At 34.5% G+C, this 27,363-nt stretch overlaps 9 protein-coding genes and 1 long non-coding RNA gene across 11 annotated transcripts; 7 read left to right on the plus strand and 3 right to left on the minus strand.

Annotated features, from left to right (window-relative positions):
• LOC104786102 (pyruvate dehydrogenase E1 component subunit beta-3, chloroplastic-like) lies at positions 2,074 to 4,702 on the plus strand. Its single transcript, XM_010511432.2, is given in 6 exon segments — positions 2,074 to 2,297; positions 2,459 to 2,577; positions 2,690 to 2,733; positions 3,551 to 3,854; positions 3,857 to 4,188; positions 4,268 to 4,702. Coding segments are annotated over 6 exon segments (1,245 nt in total). The 5' UTR covers positions 2,074 to 2,188; the 3' UTR covers positions 4,605 to 4,702.
• LOC109133069 lies at positions 4,850 to 5,435 on the plus strand. Its single transcript, XM_019245774.1, has one exon. The coding sequence runs from the start codon at positions 4,983 to 4,985 to the stop codon at positions 5,229 to 5,231; it is 249 nt and encodes an 82-aa protein (XP_019101319.1). The 5' UTR covers positions 4,850 to 4,982; the 3' UTR covers positions 5,232 to 5,435.
• LOC104786103 lies at positions 5,910 to 7,273 on the plus strand. Its single transcript, XM_019245504.1, has 4 exons — positions 5,910 to 6,032; positions 6,274 to 6,461; positions 6,562 to 6,724; positions 6,837 to 7,273. The coding sequence occupies exons 1-4, from the start codon at positions 5,955 to 5,957 to the stop codon at positions 6,894 to 6,896; spliced, it is 489 nt and encodes a 162-aa protein (XP_019101049.1). The 5' UTR covers positions 5,910 to 5,954; the 3' UTR covers positions 6,897 to 7,273.
• On the plus strand, positions 7,414 to 9,170 carry LOC104786104 (rRNA-processing protein UTP23 homolog). Its single transcript, XM_010511435.2, has 6 exons — positions 7,414 to 7,678; positions 7,760 to 7,840; positions 8,114 to 8,234; positions 8,337 to 8,615; positions 8,725 to 8,823; positions 8,909 to 9,170. The coding sequence occupies exons 1-6, from the start codon at positions 7,488 to 7,490 to the stop codon at positions 8,993 to 8,995; spliced, it is 858 nt and encodes a 285-aa protein (XP_010509737.1). The 5' UTR covers positions 7,414 to 7,487; the 3' UTR covers positions 8,996 to 9,170.
• On the minus strand, positions 9,256 to 11,975 carry LOC104786105 (katanin p60 ATPase-containing subunit A-like 2). 2 transcript variants are annotated; one of them, XM_010511437.2, is made up of 11 exons: positions 11,855 to 11,975; positions 11,327 to 11,446; positions 11,161 to 11,207; positions 10,975 to 11,040; positions 10,776 to 10,883; positions 10,618 to 10,684; positions 10,350 to 10,434; positions 10,103 to 10,266; positions 9,913 to 10,014; positions 9,602 to 9,824; positions 9,256 to 9,508 (listed from the first exon to the last, which is right to left on the minus strand). In XM_010511437.2, exons 1-11 carry the CDS (start codon positions 11,897 to 11,899, stop codon positions 9,375 to 9,377), a joined length of 1,161 nt encoding a protein of 386 aa, XP_010509739.1. In that variant the 5' UTR covers positions 11,900 to 11,975; the 3' UTR covers positions 9,256 to 9,374. The 2 variants fall into 2 exon arrangements, with proteins under 2 accessions (XP_010509739.1, XP_010509738.1); XM_010511436.2 differs by having other exon boundaries at positions 11,327 to 11,473.
• LOC104788997 (gibberellin 2-beta-dioxygenase 3-like) lies at positions 13,193 to 14,045 on the minus strand. Its single transcript, XM_010514753.2, has 2 exons — positions 13,604 to 14,045; positions 13,193 to 13,514 (listed from the first exon to the last, which is right to left on the minus strand). The coding sequence occupies exons 1-2, from the start codon at positions 13,990 to 13,992 to the stop codon at positions 13,193 to 13,195; spliced, it is 711 nt and encodes a 236-aa protein (XP_010513055.1). The 5' UTR covers positions 13,993 to 14,045.
• Positions 17,436 to 19,447, minus strand: LOC104786106. The gene is made up of 4 exons (XM_010511438.2): positions 18,598 to 19,447; positions 18,138 to 18,278; positions 17,913 to 17,996; positions 17,436 to 17,789 (listed from the first exon to the last, which is right to left on the minus strand). The coding sequence occupies exons 1-4, from the start codon at positions 19,138 to 19,140 to the stop codon at positions 17,682 to 17,684; spliced, it is 876 nt and encodes a 291-aa protein (XP_010509740.1). The 5' UTR covers positions 19,141 to 19,447; the 3' UTR covers positions 17,436 to 17,681.
• LOC104786107 lies at positions 19,621 to 21,061 on the plus strand. Its single transcript, XM_010511439.2, has 4 exons — positions 19,621 to 20,168; positions 20,248 to 20,394; positions 20,471 to 20,548; positions 20,637 to 21,061. Exons 1-4 carry the CDS (start codon positions 19,752 to 19,754, stop codon positions 20,874 to 20,876), a joined length of 882 nt encoding a protein of 293 aa, XP_010509741.1. The 5' UTR covers positions 19,621 to 19,751; the 3' UTR covers positions 20,877 to 21,061.
• Positions 22,887 to 24,283, plus strand: LOC109133071. The gene is made up of 3 exons (XR_002037943.1): positions 22,887 to 23,188; positions 23,288 to 23,384; positions 24,155 to 24,283. It is a non-coding gene; the product is annotated as an uncharacterized LOC109133071 (long non-coding RNA).
• Positions 25,686 to 26,664, plus strand: LOC109133070 (ribosomal protein S14, mitochondrial-like). The gene is made up of 2 exons (XM_019245775.1): positions 25,686 to 26,296; positions 26,389 to 26,664. Exon 1 carries the CDS (start codon positions 25,779 to 25,781, stop codon positions 26,271 to 26,273), a length of 495 nt encoding a protein of 164 aa, XP_019101320.1. The 5' UTR covers positions 25,686 to 25,778; the 3' UTR covers positions 26,274 to 26,296; positions 26,389 to 26,664.

A 27,363-nucleotide genomic window follows, 5' to 3' on the forward strand; every position in this document is an offset into this window, starting at 1 on the left:
AGAACTATGAGACTTGAAAGTGAGTGAACCATTTTTTATCGCTTTCCAAGGTTTACTATGCCTCCATCTACTAGAAGAGCCGATCGACATTATGTTTCCCATCGACTGCCACCAACAGACGGACCAAATCTGCTCCTTCCTATTCTTAACCAGACATGGCCAGCGTGTTGGTCCATAGCACCAACACGTCAGCTCGACGCACTGTTTAGGTTGAATGCTGATTTAGATGTGGGGGAGCGTCTCTCTATCCAAGTTAACAAAGTTGTATTCACCAAAAAAAAAAAGTTTCATTCTTTTTTTTATAAATTGGAGTATTTGTATATTAAGAATGTCAAGTGGAATGAATATCATGAAATACAACTTGACTTTGTTTGGTCACTATCCACTATTGCATTATCTAATAAAATGATTTATTGCCATCACGTGATTTGGTAGATTTACTTGCAGCTTTGTAAACCACATGTTTCACTCGATGAATAGGTCTCGTTAGCATGATTCTGCCATCAGATTTTGGGTTTGGCCACATACCATAACCAAACAAAGAAGGTTAAATCCACGTGGGAAATGCCAATATACAATGTTTGGATTTCAACAAAAAGTGGATCTCAAAAGTATGGAACTGAAATGACTAATGAGCACATGTACACATTTAACTTAGGGGAATTGCATTGCATAACTAACAAAAAAATTATAATTTAAGAACTAACTATTCTAACCATGAAAAGCTAATATACCCTGTATAAATTATAATATATACTATTTTAACCCTCACCCTCTTTATCACACCATCCACTTGGGTTCCAAATAGTTTTTTAGGGTTTAGTTTTATTCTAACCATCACCACCACCACCGATCCCCGACCGTCACCTCCGGCCACCTCCAACCTCCGATCATCGGTGATCTCCGGTGACCTCCGGTGACCTCCGGCGACCGCCGGCCTTCGGCGAACTCCGGCCATTACCGGCCGCCGGTGACCTCCGGCGACCGCCAACCTTCGGCGAATTCCGGCCATTACCGGCCGCCGGCGACCTCTGGCCACTTGTTTCGGCGAACTCCAGCCACCGGCGGCAACATATTCCTGCGAACTTCGGCGACTTCCGGCCACCGGCCACCGGCCACCACCTCCGATCGTCGGTCTCCGGCCACCGGCTACCACCTCTGATCAACAGTCTCCACTGCCCTCTCCTACCACAAACACTAAATTGGTAATTTTACTCTATCTTAATTCTGTTTTCCTAATTTTTTAAATTATACTGCTATATTCTTCTATACTTTCTTTATTTTGGTCACTCACCTAATTCACCCTTTAACTTACCTAATTCACCCTTTAACTTACGATCTCATCAATTTTAAAAAAAAAAACAATGCGCACATGTAATTGGCGGTGCTATCGATTTGAAGACCCAACCAACGTCTTCGAATTATATATGAACAATAACAATAATATACACACACATTAATTTTTTTTTTTTAAAAACAATGATATACATACATTAGGGACGGAAACATTTTAATGAAAAACAAATGACGATGGTTTAATGTTAAATAATTGAGACACCAACAAAATATAGTTTGTTTTGTTCTTTGCTATTTAAATGTCTTCAATTCTTAAAATTTCTTTTGATTCTATAAAATCAACTATAGAAGCCAGGAGCATCTCTTTTTNTTTTTTTTTTTTTTTTTTTTTTTTTTTTTTTTTTCTTTTTTGGCAATAAGGTTTAGTATTACAACAACAACAACAACAAAAATTGTGGAGAGTACACTAATATCATCAAATTCATTAAACATTTTTTTTTGGTAAACTACACTTTTGAACATTGTTTAGTGGACGAAATTTTATAAACACTGACAAAAAAAAATCAATGCATATATCGTTCTTTTTTTTTTTTTGTCGTCTGATAAAACAAAATATTGAAACTAGTACAAGGGAAAAAAACAAATGTATTGCTTAATAATTTTGAGTTGAACAATGTTCTAAAATCTAAAGTGGGTAAGTGCAATTTAGTTGGTTCAGGTGGAACTACCAATATATATACAAAATTAGGCAGATTAGGGTCACTATACCGGGAATAACCGGATTTTATCAGATTTTATATCTGAATCGATTTCTCCGCTCTTGTTTCTCTGTTCTAACACTTGTCAGTATTGATTTTTTCTTTTTTTCCTCTCTTTGTTTTTTCTCGGAACAATGTCTGCGATACTCCAAGGAGCTGGAGCTGGAGCTGCAGCGGCTCTTTCGCCGTTTAATTCTATCGATTCCAACAAAGTCGTAGCTCCTTCTCGCTCTTCTCTCTCAGGTTTGCCTCCCTCCTTTTTTTTTCTGTTTGTTTCGATTTCGAATTTGTTGGTGGAACGATCTGATTCTAGGGATGGTAATTGCTTAATTTTTTATATGACTTTTGGTAAAGATCTTTACGAGTTTTGTTGTATGGGGGATTTTTTTTTTTTTTTGATGTAGTGAGGTGTAAGAGATACATTGTGGCTGGATCTGATGATGGGACTAATCAAAGCTTTGGTTCTTCTAGCCTCGTTGCTCGTCGTTCTCAGCCGTTGATGATACCAAATGCTGTTTCTACGGTATGTATGTGTTTAATCTTTTTTTGTTGTTGTTGTTGGGTTTGTATCTTCTTCTCTTCTTAAGAATCTATCTACAATGGATCTTTTGATGGGTGGTTCTCGATTTCTGTAGACGAAGGCGGACACTGCTGCCAGTTCCACCTCATCAAAGTCTGGGTATGTTCTGCATCCTTTGCTACTTTATTACTTAATGCTAAATGGTTTGATTTAGTACTTTTTGGACTCTTTACCATAATATTGGATGTTAGTTGGCAAGGAACAAGTTCTCTCTTGTTTGTTGGTAGTTCAGGTTTATGGCTGATCTATAGTGCATTAGATATATGATACTGCTTAGACTGGTTAGATTCATTATGTTTGATTATGCAAATGCCTTTACTTTTAAGTCTGGTGGTGTCAGATCCGGGTCAATTCTAGATTATGTTTGTATCTCTGTAGAAAAGAGCCCATACTTCAGGGGTCTCCAGAGATGGTAGTCCTCAAATTGATGACATCTTATTAATCAAGTGATTCCAAAGTTGTGCCTTTTCCATTGAAAATGGTTATCATGGGTATATGATTATAGGAAGAATCTATCTAAGATGATTTAGGTGGAAGCTTTTACATTCATGCATTTAGCTACTTCTCTTCATAGACACATAGTTATCTCTTAGGAGCATTTCAAATTCTGCTGTACTAGCTGACAAGCTGAACAGTTTCCGTCAAAATGTCTCTACGAGTGGCTTCAAATATAGAGCTTTTGTATCATAAGTTATACATGTGACCCTGTATCTGATATCTGTATCTACAGTCTCAAAGCCTTACAAAGATCATGCGATGATGTTTACATATTTACTTGTGCATCTTTCGTTCGAAGTAGCACATCTTCTGATCTTGTCTCTGTATTCCGTGAGAGAAATCATTTTTCCTTCTCAGAGGCTTATATCTCTTGCCACAACATAAGCATAACTAATTGTAGCTATAAAAACCTGTGCAGACATGAGCTATTGCTTTTCGAGGCTCTTCAAGAAGGTCTAGAAGAAGAGATGGACAGAGATCCACATGTATGTGTCATGGGTGAAGACGTAGGCCATTACGGAGGCTCATACAAAGTTACCAAAGGTCTAGCTGACAAGTTTGGCGATCTCAGGGTTCTGGACACTCCAATTTGTGAAAACGCCTTCACTGGTATGGGCATTGGAGCCGCCATGACAGGACTAAGACCTGTCATTGAAGGTATGAACATGGGGTTTCTACTCTTAGCCTTCAATCAAATCTCCAACAACTGTGGCATGCTTCACCCTACACATCTGGTGGTCAATTCACTATCCCGGTTGTAATCCGTGGGCCTGGTGGTGTTGGCCGGCAGCTTGGAGCTGAGCATTCCCAGCGGCTCGAGTCTTACTTCCAGTCAATTCCTGGGATTCAGATGGTGGCTTGCTCAACACCTTACAACGCCAAAGGATTGATGAAAGCGGCGATAAGAAGCGAGAATCCTGTGATTCTGTTTGAACATGTTCTGCTCTATAACCTCAAAGAGAGTATCCCGGACGAAGAATACATCTGTAATCTAGAAGAAGCCGAAATGGTGAGACCCGGTGAACACATCACTATACTGACGTATTCCAGGATGAGGTACTGAATCATAAACTAAAAGCTTTTCTTAGTTGAAATCGAGACAAAATCCAGAACTAATAGAGAATACTTGTATCAGGTACCATGTAATGCAGGCTGCAAAGACGCTGGTGAACAAAGGGTATGATCCAGAGGTTATCGACATTAGGTCGTTGAAGCCTTTTGATCTCCACACAATTGGAAACTCGGTGAAGAAGACGCACCGGGTTTTGATTGTGGAGGAATGTATGAGAACGGGAGGAATCGGAGCTAGCTTGACAGCTGCCATAAACGAGAACTTTCATGATTACTTGGATGCTCCAGTGATGTGTTTGTCTTCTCAAGATGTTCCAACGCCTTACGCTGGTACATTGGAGGAATGGACGGTTGTTCAACCAGCTCAAATCGTCACTGCCGTCGAACAACTCTGCCAGTGATTTTTTCTTTTTTTACAGTAAATGTTTTTACTTTTTGTTTTCCTTGGATAAATGAGACTAAAAATATTTCAATTTGAACATTTAAACAATTCTATAGATAACTTCCATATTTAACAAAAACAAATTGTAACAATTTCTTCATCACTGACTTATATTACACTAATCAAAAATTAAAAATCAACAAAATATAATTATGGTAATTAGCTTATTCTAATTCTTGCCGACGAATATACTCAAAGAAGGAGGGTATAACTGACATTTCTCGTTTGATATTTGACATTTCATAAGCTAACTCTATCGTTGATTGAGGGAAGAATCGAAAGGGGTGAGGTACATACAATACAGAGTCGGAGGCATTAGAGAGAGGGAGATCAGTCAATGGCGGCGATAACAACTGCGGTGATCGCAATAGCCGGAATAATATTGGGATGGATAACGATAGAGTTAGCTTGTAAGCCTTGCCTGGAGTCAGGACGTGAAGCTATCGACAGATCTCTAAACCCGGATTACGATCCCGACGACGAAGACGTCGTCGACACAAGTTCCGATATTCGTGCTCCTCTCATCCCAAATACTCCTTCAGATAACTCCGATCCTGATCCCTCCACCGCGATCAAGTCAGTCTGATGCGACCTTTCCTTGAGTTTTCGTTTGTATTTAATTTTTACCATCCTTTGTCATAAACCTCTCTCTCTCTCGTTTTCTAAAATGTTTGCCAATTTCTCTTGATTTGCGCAATTTTCCATTGGACTGCTTGTGTTTTTTTTTTGCAAAGTATAATATTAAGAAAACAATTCGAGATCTATCAATATGATTTAAGGTTCGTTCTTATTTTGGGGACGAATTGTGACTTTTCTTTTGTTTGATCAGCACGAGGCCACGAGCACTGTTTCATCCTTGTGTTACATAAAACCATGGCTCACACATACATAATGTACATTGTATCAAAGTTGTAGGTGAGTAGATTTGGACTCTGAGTTTAGTTTAATCGACAAAGAGAACTCGGACCACTGACTACTACAATTCAGTTGAGTGACGAATCACTTGGATACTCCGAATCGGTTGCAAATTGCAATGGTGAATAATTTAAGATATTAACAGTTCGGAATTAATTGTTTCAAGAAACGTGTGATTAAGAAATCACTACAACAAAATTGGTTAATTATGAAATCAGTTTTGTCTTCTTTATCAAGGCTTCATGGGCTTTATTAGTACTGGACTCTAAATATTATGGGCCTTTAACATAAACTGTGTTTATAATATACTTTAACTTCGCTTATTTATCCAATCTCCAAAGTTCGAAATTCGAATTCGCTCAAACTCTCTCTCTCACAAATTCACAATCTAGCAATGGCGCTTTCTGCAGCATTCAAGGAGAGACTCGATCAAATGGAGTTCACCAGAAACCAACGACTCGATCTTCTCCAGGTACCATCACTTACGATCCTATCTTCTCTTCGTCCCATTGAATCTATCGAGTTTCAATGTCGCTAGTGAGTTTTAGAAATTCTCCTGAGTCGTATGAAAAATATGAGAATCCCTATGTTGATCGAGATCTCAGGTTGATGATGAGCTGTTTCTTTTAATTTCAATTTCGAAATCAATTTTGCAATTGAAATTTGTGGAATTCAAATTGTTTGATCGTTTTCTGATTCTAATGTTTTGATAGGCGGAGAAAGAGTTACAAGTGAACAAATCACAGATTTTAGCAACGAAGCAGCAAAATATACAATCCATAGAACGCAGATGTTTGATGTTAGAGCAAAAAATAGCTTCACAAAATCTCAAGATCACAGTTCTCAGAACTAACATTGAAGATCTCGATTCCAAATACCAGAACTCCATACATCAATTGAGGTTTGATCATTCTTGGTTTTCGTTAATGGTTATTGATAACAATTAATGCGTTTGATTGATTTTTTATTTTATGGTATATGGTATATTGGAGGATATATAGGACACTGAAGAGCGAGGTTGAAGAGCTGAAAGAGTTAGATGAAGAGAGGGAGAAGTACTACAAGGTGAAGCGCTTAGAGATGAATGAGTTTATGCAAAACGTTGAGTGGTTTAGATCAGAGAACCGGTTTCAAATCGAGAACCTGAGAAACCGAATCAGAGAGGTATAGTATTATGGCCACACTTATGAATGTGAAATATATAAGTCAGTGCCTGGTCTTGGATTTTAAGTAATGATTCTGAGGTTTAATTATGTTTAATATTTGAAATTCTCAGCTTAAATCAACGTTTGAAGAAATTCATGAGAAGAACAATTATCTGCAGAATACAAGTTAAGGTATGATCTGTTTCTAAATCACCTAATCATCATGAAGAAAGATGTATTGTGGCAATTGCAGAGAAAAGCCCTTTTATATGACGTTACCATATGATTGTATGATATGATGATGAATGAACCAGTGTAGTTAGTTACAGAACAACAGAAAGCAAACTTCCTTATTGATTACTTTAACCATGTTACCACCATTAGTCAATCAAGAACATGGTTCCTACAGATTACAAAGTCCAAAGGGGTTTAGGGTTCGATTGAGCAACAGGAGTACACTTAAGGTGATGAGCCAAGGTTAGGTTCAGTCCTCCAACTGTCTCTTCCATGTCAACCTTGTTGTCTTCATTGATTCTCTAGTCAAAGCAGTGAACTATCATTCAACCAATCTCCCAATAAATAAAGTTTTTTTTTTCTGGGTGACGATGGCATTTAATTAAACCGATAAGACTATAAATCGAACCAAGTAAACCAATAAAAACCAAAATCGGCGTTTTATCTCCACCGAACCGAACCAAAAGAAGAAAACCCATAAACCCTAAATCCAGCGTCGTCGTCTTGGCGCTCTGAGAAATCGAAGCGTAGAGAGAACATAGAAGAAGATGAGAGTGAAAAGGCAGAAGAAAAACAGGAGAACGGTGAGATTCTTCACAGTATGTTTCGGATTCCGTCAGCCTTTCAAAGTCCTTTGCGACGGCACTTTCATCCACCATCTTGTTGCTAATGAGATCACCCCCGCCGACACTGTTATCTCCGATCTCCTCGGAGGTCCCGTCAAGCTCTTCACCACCAGGTTTCTTTCTTTCCTATCTCTCACGATTCCACTTTAATATTTACCTCAATTTCTTATCATGGAGCTGTTCCATTACCGTAGATGTGTGGTTGCCGAGTTGGAGAAACTGGGTAAAGATTTTTCGGAATCCCTAGAAGCTGCTAAGATGCTCAGTACAGCTACGTAAGCTTCCCCCTTTGAGCTCATTATATTTATTTATATAGCTAGAAGACGTCTCCAACTAGATTGCGTAATGTGATGAATTGGAACATTGTGTAAATTTTTGGATTTGATTCATAAGGCACGAAACTTAGTCTTCTATAACTGATGATCTTTGAAGTTTCAATGTATTAGATAACTGTTATAGATGAGCTTTAATGTATAGAAAGTGAGGACTTTTGAAGTTCCAGACCTAATTTTTGATGATGTTGATTTGCTTCACGTTTGAGCTTTTAGATGTGAGCACGAGGAGGCAAAAGCAGCAGATGAGTGTTTGTCAGAAGTTTTAGGGATAAACAATACCGAGCATTTCTTTCTCGGAACTCAAGACGCTGATTTTAGGAAAAAGCTTCAGCAGGTTAGTTTTATGAGCAGAGTCTTCTATTTGTTATTTCAGAGAATGGATTGTTTCTGTGAGGCTTTAATACCATGGATCTTCATGTGTTAATTCCTCTTTCAGGAGTCTATTGTTCCTCTTGTGTTTGGACTAAGGAACATACTGCTGATCGATCAACCTTCTGATTTCCAACGTGAGACTGCCAAAGACTCTGAAAAAAGGCGCTTAAATATGAGCGACACAGAAAAAAGATTGTTGGCCAAACGGACATCGAAAATCGTAGCTTCTAATAGACCAGAAGGAACAATTGCAAATGAAGAATGGGGGATGCCTCGAGTTATTTCTACAAGAGATCCACTTGGTGTGAAAGATAGACCTCAATTCAAAAGAAATAGAGCAAAGGTAATGTACTATCTCTTCACAATATTTGTACTTTATAAGGATTCATTGTCCTGTGTCTTAGATGAAGTAGCAGGGGAGAAACTAACATTGTTGTCTCAAAACTCTACAGGGTCCAAATCCACTTTCATGCATGAAAAAGAAGAAGGACAACAATACAGAGAGACGTCAACCCAAATCTAAAGCCGAGTCTAGCTCTGGTGCACAAAAGGTAAATAGAGAGATTTGGCAGCCTTGTGTTCACAAATAAGAGGTTGCAGATGTTTACCATTCGATCTTTTATCTTGTGTTTCCAGGAAAAGAAAGAAGGCGAGAGTGATGCAAAAAAGAGGACAAGAAAACGATCGAAAAAAGGAAAATCTGGTCCGGAGAGTACCGAGTGAAACAGAGGATGTTAACATTGTATTAAACCACTCACCAAGAATTTGGTGCTTGTCTTTAAACGTTATGTTTTACTACTGCATACTAAAATTTTGATCACCAGTCGCTCTGTAGCTTTAGACACATTGCTTCTACACTCTCATCTCCTTTATCCACATATCACGCAATAGGCTAAAAGAGACTCCATCACTCAAACAAAGAAGCTAATACGCCAAGTCACCAACCGTTTGTTTGTTTAACAAATAAAACGGCCAAAAAAATAAGAAGCAAATAAAACAACGACGAGCTTTTATTCTTAGGTTCAAAGCAAACAAAAGTTCTTGAGTGGCCAGAATTTGGATATGCTTCCATACAAATATTGTATATATATGTTTGTCGAATTTACTTAAGAATTTGGCTACCATAATCATCATTGAACTTGTCGTAAAGATGTGCGTGCAGATGAGCAGACGGTCGAGTGTTGCTCAGAGCTCGATCAATATCTTCTGGTAGGATTGGTCCAATTTTTGGCAACTCTGCAACACAAAAACAAAATAATGTCAGAGATTCTGCAGTCTTAAAAAGTAAAAACTATGCCAATGATGGATTCTTTTCAAAAGTGAGTTTACCTTCTTCAGGCACAATTTCTTCTCTGTCTTCCAAGATAGCTAGTGTGCGTCTCAATGGTTGCATCGCAGCTTCCTTACAAAGTATTCGAATGTCAGAACCAGAGTAACCCTCAGATTTCTCAACCAGCACATCATGAGGCAATGGCTCATCGCCTGGTTGTGATGGCAAGAGCATCTCGAACATTCCTCTTCTTGCTTCCGGATCCGGTAAAGGTACTAGAATCTAATGATTTCACTAGTTGAGGCCAAAACAAAGGAGAAACATAGAAGAAGCATTTTCATTCAATAAGGTTAAAAAAAGAAAAGGATACTCTTTTCTCTAGACGCCGGAGCATAGCTGCATCTAGTTCCCAGGGGAGATTTGTTGCTGCTAAAACAAACACAAGCTCATTCGTTTTCTGTAACCCATCCATCTGCAAATTTTGATACATCAATTTATTACTGATGGGTTCGGGAAGATATTGAACTTTGTGAGACATATAAGTTTCTTGTGCAATTTACCTGAATGAGAAGCTCGGTTTTGAGACGCCTGCTTGCTTCATGTTCACTGCGGCCTTCACCACCACGTTGGCTTATGATTGCATCTATTTCATCAAGAAATATCGTTGAAGGTGCGTGATGCCTAGCTAGATCGAACAGAACTCTTATCAACTTCTCAGAATCACCTGAAAGACATCAAAACGCATATGATATTAGAAAGATCCAACTTTTTCATGGTTAGAGTAAATAACGGTGAAGAAGATTTCACCTCTCCATTTGCTAACAACAGATGAGGCTGAGATATTGAAGAATGTTGTATTGCACTCTGTAGCAACAGCCTTTGCAAGCATAGTCTGCAGAAGACAAAGTAAGCAAAGTACTTTGTCATGATCTAGAATAGTTAAGGTAGGCTCAAGAAATTGGTCAATTGTTTAATGATGCAAGTGTTCGTATAAATTTTAATGACAAGCTCATGGAGGTTGTAAATAGAGTAAGAAGTCCAAAGTAATAACACATTCGAGATAGACTCATCGCACCTTTCCAGTACCAGGTGGACCAAAAAGAAGAATTCCTTTCCATGGAGTTAGTAGACCATTAAAGTACCTGAAATCAGAAGCTGAGATTAAAGCACCAAAATAAACTGGAAGCTATTGGACATTGGCATATACGGCTTAGATAGCAATGAAAGACATACGTGGGATATTTTATAGGCATAACCACAGCTTCTTTGAGCAACTTTTTCGCATTCTCCAAACCCTTGATGCTTTCCCACTTGATATTTGGATTCCCTCGGATGATATCCCTAAAACACACCAATTCATTCAGAAACAAAAACACAAGAACATAATACCAAGAGCAAAAATGTATCAGTACCAAACACCGGAATGACTTACCTACTCAAACTCTCTGCAAGGGTACGAGTTTCAGCAGATTCAAAAGGTGGAAACATGGACTTTTTACTGCAACAGAACATTAAAGAGACAGTGCTTTCTTTAGATGGAAAGAAAGGTAATAGATTATATATTCTTGTTTTCTTATGCTTAACATTGCTAAGATCATAAAGAAATTATAGATCTTACGGCTTCTCACGAACCACATTGCCATTGGCCAAGCCTGTGTTACCCTCCTGCAATCATCACAAAGCTTAAAACTTTGATCATCTTGGGACAAAGAAGACAAACCATATACTGCTTTAAGCACTTCCAAGGTTTCAGGAAGAAGCTAATAAAAGAAAGCAAGAATCACCTGAGCTGGATTGGTGACTTGGGAAGAGTCGTTGCTCACTTGACCATTGTTAGAGTTTGATGATCCATCTTGTGGTAGGTCCTTGTTGGAATCTCCTTCGGGCAGCTTCTTCCTCCCAAACTTGGCATCATAAAACGTTTTAAATTCCTAATAAATACATAGATTTTCTTGAACAAATCGATTAATTCTCCAAGCTCATTGCTTTGAATTCAGAGAAATCGAAACAAGTTCGTTTGAATGTTCACTTTTATAAACAGGGCCATTGAAAGTAACAATTTTTCGTATCAGAAACAGAAACACGCACAAAAAAAAAATCTCATTTTTAATTCGAAAGGTTAAGTTCAAAACAGGTCTAAGCCGAATTCCTCGGTTTCTCCGGTGGTCTTAAGAAAAAAATGAACTTTTTCTTTAATAGAAAAATGTAAGCGACATTGAAGTGTTTGACTTCGATTTGGATCATTCAACTACTAACTGTATATGTGAAAGTAAGGTAATGATAGAGAAAGAGAGAAAGAGAGTTGAGTTTACCAGAAAGCTCCAGCGAGTTTGAGAAGGCTCGTCATCAGTCGCCATCTTTGGGAGAGATCTCTGAAGTTCAGGAAGAGAAGAGAAGAGAAGAAGGAAACAAGAAAGATATATATCTGATGGATGGTGAGGGTTGAACAACAGCTCAGTCTATAAATCAAGAAACAGGCACGTGCTGCACAGTTGGACAATACATTTACCAGTATATATGATTGTGGTTGGTAACTATTTAATTTCTTTTTAAGGGTGGAAACACATTTCCAAATCAGATCTGTAGATTCTTTGTTTTGTAATAAAACTGCGTACCAAATTTACCTTTTGTTATTAATTTTTACACCTTTTTATAAATAAAATATTGATTTAAATTTTTAGCATTTTTTTCTACTATTATTTTTAGATAGAATTAAATTAATACGCTGAAATTGAAATTTTGTTTATATATATATATATGAACTACTAGCAATTCATTTTTTTTTTGGTTGGTGTTATAGTATTGGTTCTTGACAAGAGAAGGTAAAATAAAGTAGGAGGATTAAAAAGTTTTAAGTATTATTCAAAACAAAAACAAACAAAGAAAAAAAAAAAAAAAGCAAAAATGATGCTGTCAGAATAGATTATTTTTTTCATACAAAAACACAAAGATTGGGATACATGCTTGCTTTTAATAATAGGACCAGCTAAAAGGATTCATCGGTTACGCGTTACGCCATAACCATAGAACCCGGACACACTTAAGACGTGCTTGGCTACTTACTTGCCTCTTTCTCGTTTCCTTTTTTTTTTTTATATTCTTGGTGCCCATTTCACACGAAACAAAAATGTTTTACTTATAAGTATGTGAAAACAACAACTTGAAATCCAAATAATTTACCAATCACAGCTTCCTGATTACGACGAGTCACGAGTGTGCGTCTGAGATAATGGACTTGGCTTTATTAGATAGGCTTATTAAAAAAATTATGATATTCGACCCAGCAACATTATTTTTGTAAACAACACTAATAAAAAAATGTCTAATTAGGTCGATATGGGCCTCTCAATAGACGAAACTTTGAGATTTTTTTTTTTTTTGTGATGAAACTAAAAAATAATAATAATAAATAAATAATTGGAAAAAACTTATTTATTTTCTATTATGTTTTTCTTGTTGTTGGGACTTACTCTAAAAGAAATGCTTAATTNAAAAAAAAAAAAAAAAAAACAGATATACTTATAGCTCCTCAAACATCGGATAGGGAAAATGGAAGTTGTTTCTCAAATAGACCAAGCCTATATTCACCAAGTTTAGTCTTGTAAGCAGATGACTTGTATTGAGCCCAAGTAAACTCTCTATAACGCCAATCATCTTGATTTGGGACGAGGCATGACAATGGTGCAATCTTCTCGCTCAAAGGAGGACCTGCAATGTAAACCCTCTGTGTCGTTAGATCTTAGCAGTGATATCAACTGTGGATCCGTGTGCTCACCGAACCCAATCTCTTCCTTGGTTGGAGTCTCTTCCTTCTCCGGATAATGGTTCATCCTCAGACACGAATCACTTTCCTTCACCTTAACAAGCTTGCTCAGCTTCTCCTTCGGCTCTATCTTTAGCTCTTCCTCTACCATCTCAAGAACTTTACTCGTCATTCCCCTCATATCTTTCATATACTCTTCCACCATCTCTCTGTTGCAACTCAAATATGTCAGTTTAAGAACAGAACCCAACAGGGGATCTCTCTCTGTTTTATAATATAAAAAAAGGTTTTGGTTTACCTGAAAACTGGAGGAGTTTGCCGGAAAACGTCGGCGGTTTTGTGAGACATAAGGGTAAGATTAGCATTGAGGAGAATATACTCAATACAGCCGACGTCACCATTGGGTCCAATACGTTTACTACCGTAACCAAACGGGTCGGGCGGACCAGCCTTTTCTTTGAGAGAGAGAGGCAAAGCAAAGAACTTGCTGGCTTCTTGTTCCAACAGTGTCAAAAGTTCGGGTCGTACACCATGGTTGATGACTTTGAAGAACCCGAACTCCTCGCATGCCTTGACGATTTGGGTTTTGGCATCTGAGTCGGTTAAGTCTATAACAGGGATTATAACCGGACTCGGTTTGCATTTTGGGTTACCATACACGTTAGCTGGCTGTACCATAATTACCATGGTTTACTTCTTTTTGATTTTTTATGATCTGAAGATTAAATAAAAAGAAAAGATTGTTGAAGATCAGAAGGAAGTAAGGAATTTAAATAGAGAAAGAACTTTGGTGAAAAGAGTGTTTTCTTAGCACTAATTTATAGTCGCTTGTTGTTGTGTGTACTGTGTGTAGGAGTCGGCTTGTAAGGAAGCAGATTTTTGTTTTTTTTGAATATATCTTAAAAAAGAAAAAAAAAATTTGTAGAGTTTGTTGGAAAAAAGAATATTTTCTTTGATTAGTTACTATTCTACAAATTTTATTGTTCTCCGTACATTACTGATTTTATACTCCGCTAATAACATATACAGATTTGAAATTGAGTCTTCGGTATGAAAGAAAAATGATCTATCTATATATACATTTTTTAAGTACATTTTGGGTTCAACCCTTTTATTTATACTTATTTACAAAGTTAATCTCTAAATTATTTCCAAAAATAGCATTACTTCAGATTTTGTTTCCTAAATTTTTTACATTTCTTTCCAACTAAAAAAATTACAACAAAATCAATATGGAAACACAAACTATGAAGATATTCTATCTCTGAATCATTTTCAAATTAACAAAGAAAACAACATTTTGATTCCCATTTTGTTTTCCAATACATGTGAGCTTTGATTCTTAACGTAAGAAGAACTTCAATTCACATTTATTTAAATATTATAATTAATATATATAGAAACTTAATAAAATTTTAAAATATTACGAATATGTAATTAAAAAGTTCAAAATACTATATAATATGGTTATATAGTAGATGAGTTATAAAGAGGATATGTTGGAATTAATAAAATATCATTAAATTTATGCTAACACGGGTTAAATTCTCATTTTATTATTTTCAACACTATTAATATTAGAATATTTGATATATAAAATCAAGTAGATTTTAACTAAGATTGTGTAAAATAATTAAATCATTAGGAACAATGTGAGTATAATGGCTTATTATGTATTTAGATCTTTTATTTTTTGTTATAATAACTAAAAATCCAAATAAAATCTTAAACAGTAAACAAAACAAACTAAATATAACAAATAAAAAATCATGAAAATATATTGCGGGTTAAAAAATTAATATAAACAGTTAGCCGTATAAATGACCAGAAAATTTAGTTATTTCTCTATTTATAAAACATCTAATAATTAAATAACAAATACAATATAAAATACAAATTATAATAAATTTCTATACACACGGTGTACCGCGGGTTAAAATCTAGTATGAAAGAAAAATGCAAAGGAGAGTTCAGAATCTATACTAACAGCTAATTAATGGAGTATTTGCACTCTTTAGAAAGAATGATAACTATCATAATGAATTGAATCTTTAGAATTTAATTTCTTTAAGGTATATATTTAGAAAAAAATATAAACAATTATAATTAATATTATATCATAGTACTACTTTGAGTATCAAAATCAAATTTTAAATGGAATGCATAATATTTATATATTAAAATCTCATATTTTAGGACAAAGATCATGCAAAATCAAAATCAAATATTACCTTGCAATAATATTAAAGTAAATTGAATGCATAATATTTATATATTCCAAATCTCATATTTTAGGACAAAGATCATGTAATGGATTTTTTTAATGAACCAGTGTAATCAATATTAGTTTTAATAAAATCTTAATAATTATTTGAATATGAGATTATGTTCCAAACACAATCATAAAACTTATTTTTAGACCAATTACGTACTAATCTAAAATTAATTATTCATTTATTGTCATAATATATTTTATTGAAATCTTAATTAGAGCATCATTATTTTCATGAGGATATATGTTTACCAATTGTGAGGATATATGTTTTTAATTGTTTCAACTCATATTTGATGAGAATACTTTGGTCTATATATTTCCCATATATAGAATAAGAAATGGAGAGAAATTACGTGGGATCAATGTGTACCACAAATGTCATTTTTACTCAAATTTATTACCATATAAATTATAAATAGTTTTTTTATGGAGTATTATAAACATTAAAACAGTTTTAGACATCTCTATTCAGTGCCACGTGTTTTGGAAATAATTAATTGCTATACGAAGAAGATTGCTTCATCAGAAATAGAAGAAAACAAAATTACAGAAAGTTTTTTCACAAAAGATGATCATGCTAATTTGACATGTGGAGGTCTAGGGAGCGTCTAGTCCAAGTACGTTTGTACAGTACAACGTAGTTTTCAAACTTCAGCTTTACGTCATGTACATATGCATGAATTTTGTTATTTAATTAGAGTTTGAGGTAAGATATTGTCGTCAGAGTTTATATATCCTATCCTATATGTTTTAGTATTTTATAAGATTCCGTCGACGTCGAATTATTTTGGATGATTTGTTTATGATATTTTTGCAAAGATCCCTTATTGACACGTCCGACGAAGATGATAAGTGTACTGTTTTGAACCACGCTGAGTCGTTCGAAAACTGAACAAATTTTAACGTCACGTGGTTGTGATGTAGCGCACAACCTACTTCGTCGCGTCTACTTGGTACGTGCGAGTGCGCGTTTCTATTATTAGCATGCTTTGTCCTTTTTCATACGTGGAGACACTATATTTATTTCCAGTGTGTTTCTGTCGGATTATTGGGTGAACCGGTGAAGCATGCCATCGGGACATCGATCACTCAATTTTGTTTCGTATTAGTACTAAGTTACTTATACTATATACTATTTAAAACTATATTCTGCTAGAATCTATTTCGGCGGTGACACACTTATACCTCGGAAATGCATATGGATACGTGGTTTGCTTTATACAATGGAACTTATAATAAAATGATGTAAAAATAATAATTTTTTATAGCAGATTGATTCATGTGGTGATCAATGCTCACCATTTCCAAGAATATTCACCGAATCAAGCCCAAACCGTGTGGCTCATTTTTATTAAATGTTACTATATTAAATGTCCATAAAGATTGAGCTATGTATGTAGCCCTTTATATACTACAATGGATCTTATACGAACATGATCTTTAAAAGCTAACTTTTGATAGCAGAATGATGATTCATGTGGTGGATGAATACTCACCAATACCAAGGAATCACCGAATCAAGCCCAAACTTTGTGATTCATTTTCAATTATAAAATGTCGGTAACTTTTTTTGTTTAATGACACTAGTCTTTTATGTATATATTATTGAGCTATATATATAAACTTTAGTTTTCATAAAACTAGTAAAACATAACTGAAAATTGTCCACCCAATATTTGAGAAGCATAACCATGCAAGATAAATATTCGGAATCATAGGCGAACTTTATATTTACGACCATTTTTTTAGAAGTCGAGCATATATAATAACTGTGCTAATTAATAACGCCAACAAAACTGACCAGTCCACGAAATTGTTGGTTATCTTACCGCTTTCAAACAATTTTATTAAAGAGTTATCTCTAGCTCTCCTTTAAAATTACATTGCCCAATTACGTTCGTAAAATGTTCTTGAGATATTTTGCATTAAATCAAATTCAGCGTGACCGAGTGCAACAATCTGATGATATGCGTCAGAATTAATGAAGTTTATCTACCACTGGAACATTTAAAAAAATTATTCGCCACTCACTAGCCGCTGGTGGTAAAATGTTTTCATAGATTAGTAATTATGTTTACCCAATAAAATTCTAGTGAAATAATCATTCTTCGAAGCTGAAAGGGTCAAATCCTTCACCAATAGATTTTCTGAACTCTTTCCAACACTGCTTGGCTTCCGTGTCTTTGTCTAGCATCGTGTATATAATTGCCTGTACCGACATTAACAAGTATATAGTATAGGATTTTACTTTTGTACAAGAATAATAATTATAATTAAAGATCTTATTTATTTATTTTTATTTTGTTAAAGTAATATAAAAATGTTCACAAACCTTATAAAGAGGGATTCGTACATCAGAAATCTGGGCATTGTCGTCATTTAGACAACTATACTCAGCAGCTTCTTGATACCTTTCCTGGAATATCGTCCAAATACACTAAACCATTAAATCATGAACAACAGTGTTTTTGAAACTTGAGATTGCATTTTAGAACAGTACGTTGCAGGCATAAAAGATTATACTATTGACAACAGAAAAATAATAATAGAAAAATACCAGCAATATTAAAATCTCAACAAGAGCCATCTGCACGTTGAAGTCGGCCTCAGGCTCGTTTTTGTATCGCATGTTTGCGTCACGAAGGAGCTGCACCGCCTCCTCACATTTTCCTTCCTTCATCTTCCGTACCGCCTCCATCTATATTTCCCACATTTTTTAATATCATTTAACTTTTTCCATTTAAATTGATTTTATGCTAGCTATGGGTACAACAGCACCCTATGAGATTTGATTTGGCAGCAAACAACTTGAATACGCGTCATACCAAAAGCAAAACTAATAATAACTAGTATTATATTCAAATTTTAGTATTATTTTTTGGATGATAAGGAAAACAAAACCGAATAATTCGTTTGTATTGGTCCAACACAACTCCTACCTAGTCGTAGAAATTTAGAGGATCATGACGTGACACTAAAATATTGGATAGAATATTTATATGTTTTGCAGATTGTACCTTAATGAAATCAATATCTTCTTTTGAAGGCAAAGAAGGGAGCTTTTGGAGACTGAATGGTCTTTGAGAAGGAATGGGTTTAGCCGAAGCAAGCATTGAGCTCACTTCAAAGAGAGACCGCAATGCGAACTTAGCTGGCAAAGGATTCATATCGGAAGCAGCGGATACGGCTGAGCTCGGCTTCCCGGATATGATCATGTCGGCGGCGCTTGGATGCGCAGCTGCGGCGGCAGAGTAGCTCACATTCTTTATCTTAAAGCCGAAGATACTTAAGGCGCAAGCAAGTGCTAGGGATGCTCCCGCCGCCACTTTTAGTGGCGTTAATTGCTTTTTATCATCGTGATTATTATCAGTTTTGCTGTCTGATTTGGCCATCGTGATTGGTGGTGATCTGATGAACAAACGGCTGCTTTGACCGACATTGGAAGGAATACCAAAATAAGGGGTTTGAGATCTGAGAACTGGTTTGTGTGTGGAGGTGAAAAAATTAGAGAAAGGAAGTGTGAGTTTCTGACTATGGCCTAGAAGAAATGTAGAAGCCATTTTTCCTAAGAGTAAAAACAAAAATGGATTTTTATTGCACTGGTTGATTTTGTGTTATTAGGTAATTGATTTTTTGTTTTTGTTAGTTTCTTTACATGCATAGTATATCTGAGAGACTTAGGGTTTGTGAAGGAAAGCATCAAATTGTTGCTCCAGACAGAAGTAACTTCAGTTTGACAAAAAGGCATCAAAGATTTTGCTTAAACAAGCAAGTACGTACATAGGCACTGTTTTGGTATCCTTTCTATTTCGAAATTGTAAGATATATTCTAGAGACTTTTGATCAAGCGTATAGTACATTTTGAAGATCAATTAGTGAGTTTTCATTATATTAGGCTCAGAAAATATTATTCTTTTCTATAGTTTAAAACATTTGGAAATTCCAATATGGCGTTAGATTCGTTGTTCGTGTCTCCTCGGTTAAAGTATAATAACTTCTTTACCTATGATACAAGACTAACATTAGAATAACTTGATTGCTTTCCTCTTCCACTTGCAATCAAATTTTCATTGTGTATATAAAAACAACTTTCCAGAGGAAATTTTTTAATATTTGACATATATTCTAAAACACACTGAATCAGACAAACATATATAATTTAGGTACGTATATGGTGAATCAGTCCAAGAACAAGTTGAGCATGAAGACCAAGTATGGAGCAGCAGTTGCACCTGTATTCATCCTTGCTGGTGCATACGTCGCTTGGAACTACATAAATCGTGGTTTATGGAGAAAGAAAGATGATAAAAGTGGTCGAGATATTAGCAGAAAAAAGATTGGTAAAAGCGTTGGAGAACAAAAAGGAGATGATAAGGTGAAAAGCTTTGGTAAGGAGGCTTCTTCAGCAAGAGATAAGAAAAGTCTCTCAAGATCTGTTTCAGTGGGGGCTATTCGAGGAGGAAAATTAGCATTGCAGAGGTTACTTGATTTGCACTCATATCGAGCTGATACTTCTTCACTTGCCAATGCTGAGATTGAGTTTGAAGCATTACTTTCCGAGGAACATCCTGACTTTGGGATGCTTCAGGTACAATTCATAATATAAACCATTTTTTCTTTGTTCGGGTTGTTCATATATAAACCTTATTTCATCTCCCTCTTGCCAGAGAGACATTGTGAAGATGGAAATGAGTGGAAAAGAAGCAAAAGGAGTGGAGATATTAAAGAAAGCACTAGAGAAAGCAAGAAAGGAAAGGAAAGGTCATGAGGCTTATGAGATTGAGATGTTGCTTGTTGAGATGTTGATCTACTTGGTTTGCATGCTCTCTATAACTTACATTTCTCACATACATGATTTTTTTACCATCTATAAAATAACTTTTTTAATAGGGTAACATGGATGAGGCTAAAAGATGTAAGTGTCTAGAGGATGAAGTCATTACAGATGCAAGACGTCCTCTTTACCAGGCAAGTCACATATAGTATAATATCTAATTAAATTCAATATATTTTTCAGTTTTGCTTATTGTGTGAAATATTGTCGTTTATCTCTCAGACTATAATCCATTACCTTCGAGGTGATCCTATGAAGCAAGTCGAGGAGACATTCAACAAGTTCAAAGAGATTCAAATTAGTCTACAATGGCCTGGTAGCTCAGAAGAATGTGAGATTGAACAAATCACATTCCATGAGTTCAAGAAAGTGATGGAGTCTCTCAAGCTAGAAATCGAAGATGGAAACAAAAGAAGATCGACGTTAATCAAAGATAAAACGACGGAAGCTAGACCTCAATAATTTCAAAAAAATGGTTTTATATATTAACCAAGATTTAAATACATAAATAATGATACTCTTGATATAATATATCAAACTAGATTTAGACCTATGCTACAGCACGGGTTGAAATACATCTTATTATTTTTAAAATATTATATATGTAATTGTTTATAATATTATTTGGATGCAACTCATGCAAACAATTTTTATTGTAAATATTATTCATGGAATGTAAATATATTATGTAAGTCTTATATTGTTAATTTTAACCCGTGTTAGAGTATATAAAATTATTAATCCGTGCTAGATTGTGTCCAGCAGCTTTCGTGCTAGAGTATATAAAAATTTAATGCTTGAGTATGTAAGTCTTAAAATTATAATATAAAAACAAAATTCAATCTGTGCTCTAGCACGGTCCAAATTTTATTGAACGTTATGGTTTATCAGTAAAATCTGTGGAACGTAAATTTGTAATATTGTGTTTAAAGATCTTTGGAAACAACTTGATATAGGAGTAAAATCTTCTGAAAATACAGTTTGGAAGATCCATGATTTTATTTGTTACCATTAATATATCAATTATCAATTTGGAATATCTCCAATTAAGATTGCACCCAATATTTAGGTGTAACCATTAATATATGAATTAATCTATAACCTATCTATAACCTATTTGTAACCATTTATAATTTATTAAAAATATAAAGTCCATAAAAACTATGTTGTGTACTTCTTTTTTATTAAAAAGAGATCATTTGAAATATCTCCGCGATTATAATTTTAAATTAAATAATATAATTTAATCACTATAATATAAACTATGTTGTGTACTTCTCTATATTTTATATTATAATATAAATAATATAAACTATGTTGTGTATTTCTTTTTTATTAAAAAGGTGATAATTTGAAATAACTATGTTGTGATCTTCGTGATATATTTGCTCCACAATTTATGGATTTATTATTTATTATCTATATACTCCACGATTTATGGATTTATTATTTATTATCTATATACAAAAATTATCTTATGAAATGTATAGGGTTAAGTATATCCGATATATAACCTATTAGTATGCATTTGTAACCATTTATATTTTTTATAAAGTCTACAAAACTTAAGTTGTGTACTTCTCTTTAAAAGGGGGACTAGGTGCGGACCCGCACATACGTGCGGGATTATGTTTGTAAATAATTTAATATAATTATTTAAATTGGTTTGGTTTTAGTAAATTTGTGAATATTTGAAATAATTATGATTTCACTACAAAATTTTAATCCAGTTATATACGGATCAAACTTGAACCAAATTAGTAACCGTTAGATTTTTATTAAACTCGTATACTATTAAATCAGATAAAAATCATCAAAAAAATTAAACTTCTTGAATGGGATGACCTAATATATCAAGCTGCACAAATACACCTCGATAGGTTTTGAGAATTGAATATAGTTAAAACAACACATTCCCAATATGGGAGATTCTTGATATAGGACATTTTCGATATAAGACAAAATTTTATTCCCGATTGGAAACAGGATGGGATGGAAGCAAAAATTACTGAAGTCCTGCGTTTTGTAAAAACACAAAGATAAATTATAGTATATTTATATATTATATGATATAATAATATATTACAAAATTAATTGAATTCTTTATTCTTGTTATTTTATGTATGGTTCATCTATAATGGAACACACTTTAATTTTAGTGCCTTTAATTGTTATTTTGAACATTGTTAGGCACTTAGGCTATATAATTTGAAGAAAAAATCATGTTACATATATGATTGTAAGTATTAATTTATTTTAAGTCTATTATGTTAATTTATAGTTATTAATCTATACACAAGTTATTATAAATTTCCAAATTCTAAATTACGGGGTGAAGATTATTATGAAGAAACCAAATGACTTAAAAAAAAGGAAAAATGACAATGTTGAGTATTAAAAGGGACAAAAAATCATAATAACGTTATTTAAAAAAGAAAACAAAAAAAATAAAACAGAGACATTGTTTTTCTATTAAAAAAATCAGAGACATTTATCTCTTCCTTAGTCTCTTTTCCTCTTCCTTCTTCTGTATTTCTTCTGAATCTCATCGATTTGATTCAAGACATGCATGTCTCTTCCTGATTCTCTCCCTTCGTCTTCTTTTTATTCTCCTGTGACCCACGAAGAAACCGAGTTTCACGCTTACCATGGAATCTTTCCGAGTACGATTACCACCATGGGAGCGTGTTTGCATATGAGAACGTGAGGGATAGTTCGACTTCCGGAGACACTTGGTCTTGCGTTGTTGTCGTCGCTACCTTCTATAACCTTTGGTGAGATCGAATTTTTGAATCGATGCTTTGTCTCCGTTGTGTGAATGTTTTGATTAAGATATAAGAGATATATAATTATAATTTTATCACTTTTTATAGTTTTTAGCCAGATCCGATTTGAAGAAGGTGCAAAAAAGTTTAAATGATTTGATCGCTTTGGTTGATGAAGTCTGTCCTGCTAATTTCTTGGGGTGAGGTAATTTTGATTTTGAAGCTGAATTTCCAAAAGTTTGTTTCAAACTTGCCTCAAGTATAGAGAGGAAATGAAGTTGTTTTTCACCATTAACTCTTTGTTCATCTAACCCGTGGTCTTTGTTAATTTCCAGATTCTCAGAATCTCATACCAACACATAAAAAAACAAATTCTAAAAATTAATTTTAAATATAATAATGTGTTAAATAGTGTTATTTTTAGAAATTTATGAAGTGTGCTACAATTGTCCATAAAACTTGATTTAGTGCTATTTTAGGATATTTCTCTTGATTTATTAACTCTAAACATGCAAAAAATGGTAATCTCCTTCCCTCTAAGGCATCTCTTTTTATTTGGGGTCAAAACAATGCATCTATTATAATCAATCCAATAGATTAACTTATTGTTCTTTCTGATAGTAAACTAAATGATGTTCTTGTTGCCAAACAACCAACACAAATTATAAACATCTGATTTATTTTTCTTCACAACATTGTTTTTGGATTAGTAAAGAGTAAAACAAATAAGTTAAAGCAAGACTATGGCTACATATGTGGTTGCAATCAAATATCTCTGTGATCAATTTGACTCTATTGGTTCTCCTCTCAATGAACATGAAAAAATATTTGGTGCTTTATCTTGTCTAGGGAAAGAGTATGAATCTATTTGTACTGTAATAAAATAAGCCCTTATAGAAATGGTTGTACAGTTCGTCGTTATAGTGCAAACAAATGGAAAAAAAGGTCTCACCTTTAAAAACTCATTACTTGCAGGAGTAAAGATTAGAGTTATTGGATGAGTCTTATATGGTCCTCGGCGTGATCCAAGTAAGCTTCTAATTTCTTGAGAAGAAATGTGAAAAACTGCACTATGTGGAATATAATTATTGATATTGGTAGAACTCCTTGTGAATTTCGGGTTTGAGAGTTGTGATGAAATGTTGTAGGCCTCCTTGTATTAGATATTTGAGGAGCACCGTTTAATACTTGGACCAATAAAATCTTTTTCTTCTTCATCCTGTTTCATATATTGACAATAGTGACATAATTAGTTTAATATATTGATAAACAATGCTTGAGAATAAAGAGAAATAAACTTACTTACTTTGAAATCGAGTTTTTTTTTTTTGTGAAGTGTTGTGTTTGTTCTTGAGTAGATGTCTGTATTTATAGAACTAATGGAGGTAGTTTGGTGAAATGGTATAATTCTAGAATATGCTTATTCGATGATGAAGATGAGATATGGTAGTATATTTTTTTTACATAATATCTAACTATTAAATCAGTGTTAGTTGCTAAAATTTAGAGGATATGAATATTTTAGTTGATACAATTTTAAAATGTTACTCTAATTTAGCTACAATATATTTAAAACTTGCCTAAATCTGTAATGAATAAGATTCAAAATTTATTGTCACCTTAAATTTGCAGAATTATTTATGTGTATTTGGAAATCTAAAATATTTTTGAATACATGTTAGGTAATATACCCATTGTTCCAGTTTTTGATATTTTTTTTTCTTTCTAAAATTGAATGATGAAATAAGTTCTCTGTTACTCGCTCCACCTTTTATGGTATATATAGGATTTGATTATGAGATTCTTTCCTAATCTAGCGTAGTTTATGTTGATACTTTTTTTTAAATAGGTACACAAAATCTGATTTTTTTAGTTTTGGAAATGATTAAGATTCGGGTTTTTAATATTCTTGATTTGGGATTTTAATTTAATAATTGATGTTTAAACGATTTTAATTGTGATTAGTTTCTAAAAACTGTATTGTATGGCAGGGAAGATTTTCGGGGTTGAAATGTAGAATTTATTATGTTAATCAAATTATTCATTTCCAAAATTATTTTTTGAATTTGATTTTGATTACAGATATCGGCGGGCGCCTATGTTTGGAAATGAAAGTTACAATTCAAGATCCGAATAAGGGAAAACCGGGTTATTTAAAGATCCGCGTGTTTCTATTTAATTATATTACCTCTTTGCCCTCAAATATTTTTTTCTTTGTTCTTTCTTTTTTTATTTCGTAGGGGCATTATATGGCATATTGGTTTTATTGTTTTTTTAACCCTAAGTGTACTCCCCAATTAATAGTATAGATTAGATCCCCAAATCCAATATATGTATTAATAATCAAAATACAAGTTGAAGCTTCCACAATGGTTATAAAAAGTATCATCCATGTCTGAAACACTATATAGAAAGGCTTATTAAAGTAGAATAATGTAGATATTATTACGGGATTTTAGTGGGCCGAATAGAATTAAAAATAGGCCCAAAAAGTCATCGTCGTCAGAAGAATCTGAATTTGCTTTTCTTCTTCATCTTCACTGAGAGAACCCTAAACCATTTCCGCCGCGGCGTTTCCCCCACAAATCTCCTGAATCAAATGGCGAATCTCCGAGGAGTCCTACTCAACGTATCTTCCTATTGCCAACGATCTTTCTCCCAATCGCATTTCGCATCTTCGGGGCTGTTATGCCGATCAGTGGTTAACCATCCGAACAATCTCGGTCAAATCCAAGGTAGACTCTTCACGACGACGCTTATGAAATCGGGACCGAAGCACAGCGGAACGGAGCAAGGAGTGAAGCGAAACAGTGCGGATCACAGACGTAGATTGCTAGCTGCTAGACTCGAACTGAGGAGAAAGCTATACAAGGCGTTTTGCAAAGATCCGGATCTTCCAAGCGAAATGAGAGACAAGAATCGTTATAAGCTATCGAAATTGCCAAGGAACAGTGCCTTTGCGCGAATCAGAAACCGTTGTGTGTTTACAGGTCGGTCTCGTTCTGTGACTGAGCTGTTTAGGGTTTCTCGAATCGTTTTCCGTGGATTAGCATCTAAAGGTGCTTTGATGGGAATTAAGAAATCTTCTTGGTAGCTGCATTGTGTTACTGATCCAAAGTAAGTGTTTTTTTTTATGAATTCTCCTTACTGTTCTTCTGTATAGATTAGTTACTTAAGTGATGATGATGAGTGATGTTTCTTTGTTTCAGGGAAGAAATGGGAGCAAGGAATGAAAGAACTGTTGCGGCTACTAACTTTTATGTGGTAAATACGATTACCCAAGTAGTTGTTTGTATGATGGTGGAAAGATTTTAACGCCATCACAAAACTTAGTTTGCTTGTTTTTTTCACAAGTGCTGCTCTTTGTTTACGATCTCACTCAGGGTTATGAAGTTATTATGTCAGTAGTTCTATTTGAATAAGATAAACACCATCATATATTGTCAAATCTTATTTTGCTAATCACAAGTGATGTTGTTCTCGCTCTCTTTTGTTTTGGTGAAGTTATTTTTAGTAATTCTTGATGATTGTCATAGGGTTATGGAAAGTCGTAGGGTCATGGTATGGTATGAAGTTTGATGCATTGTCAAGTAAAAGGTGAGAACTTTAGAGCAATTTACATGGGAATGTAATATTGAGTAAGTAGGTGATAACCTTGAGCCAGCTACCTTATGCTTAGGGTCAGGGAAAATGCTGAAAAGAATACAAGAGGAAACTCACTATACTAAAACTCCAAACAAAGATTAAGAGTTCATCTTCCAAAATTATATGCTTATGTTCCATTTGGGATGTTTGGCTGAACATTTTAGATTGACAGGGACTATTGTAGAATAAGTGCGAGTGTGGACAGCGTTTTAGTTACCTAAGCTTCTTTAGTTTAATGATAATAACCGATATTAGCACTTGGGTACTTCAGTTTTGTTGCCTCTTGAAACACTCATTAATCATTACATCGAGTGTTTCTGTATTCCTCAATCAATATCTAAAAGTTATCCGTTTCCTCGATCTATAAAAGATGTTGCAATAATCCCCCTCCACTTGTTCTTTTAACGAATAGTGGTTTATTGGTCCGTAGTAGATAAATGAGTAAGAGAGAACCAAAGTAAGCGGGTGTCGTGTAGAGCAATGACCACGACCACCACGCGGTTTGTGGTCAAGAGGGTCCCAAAATGGCTAAACTTCTC

This window comes from Camelina sativa, chromosome 5 (genome assembly GCF_000633955.1).
Source record: "Camelina sativa cultivar DH55 chromosome 5, Cs, whole genome shotgun sequence".
Classification (NCBI taxonomy): domain Eukaryota; kingdom Viridiplantae; phylum Streptophyta; class Magnoliopsida; order Brassicales; family Brassicaceae; genus Camelina; species Camelina sativa.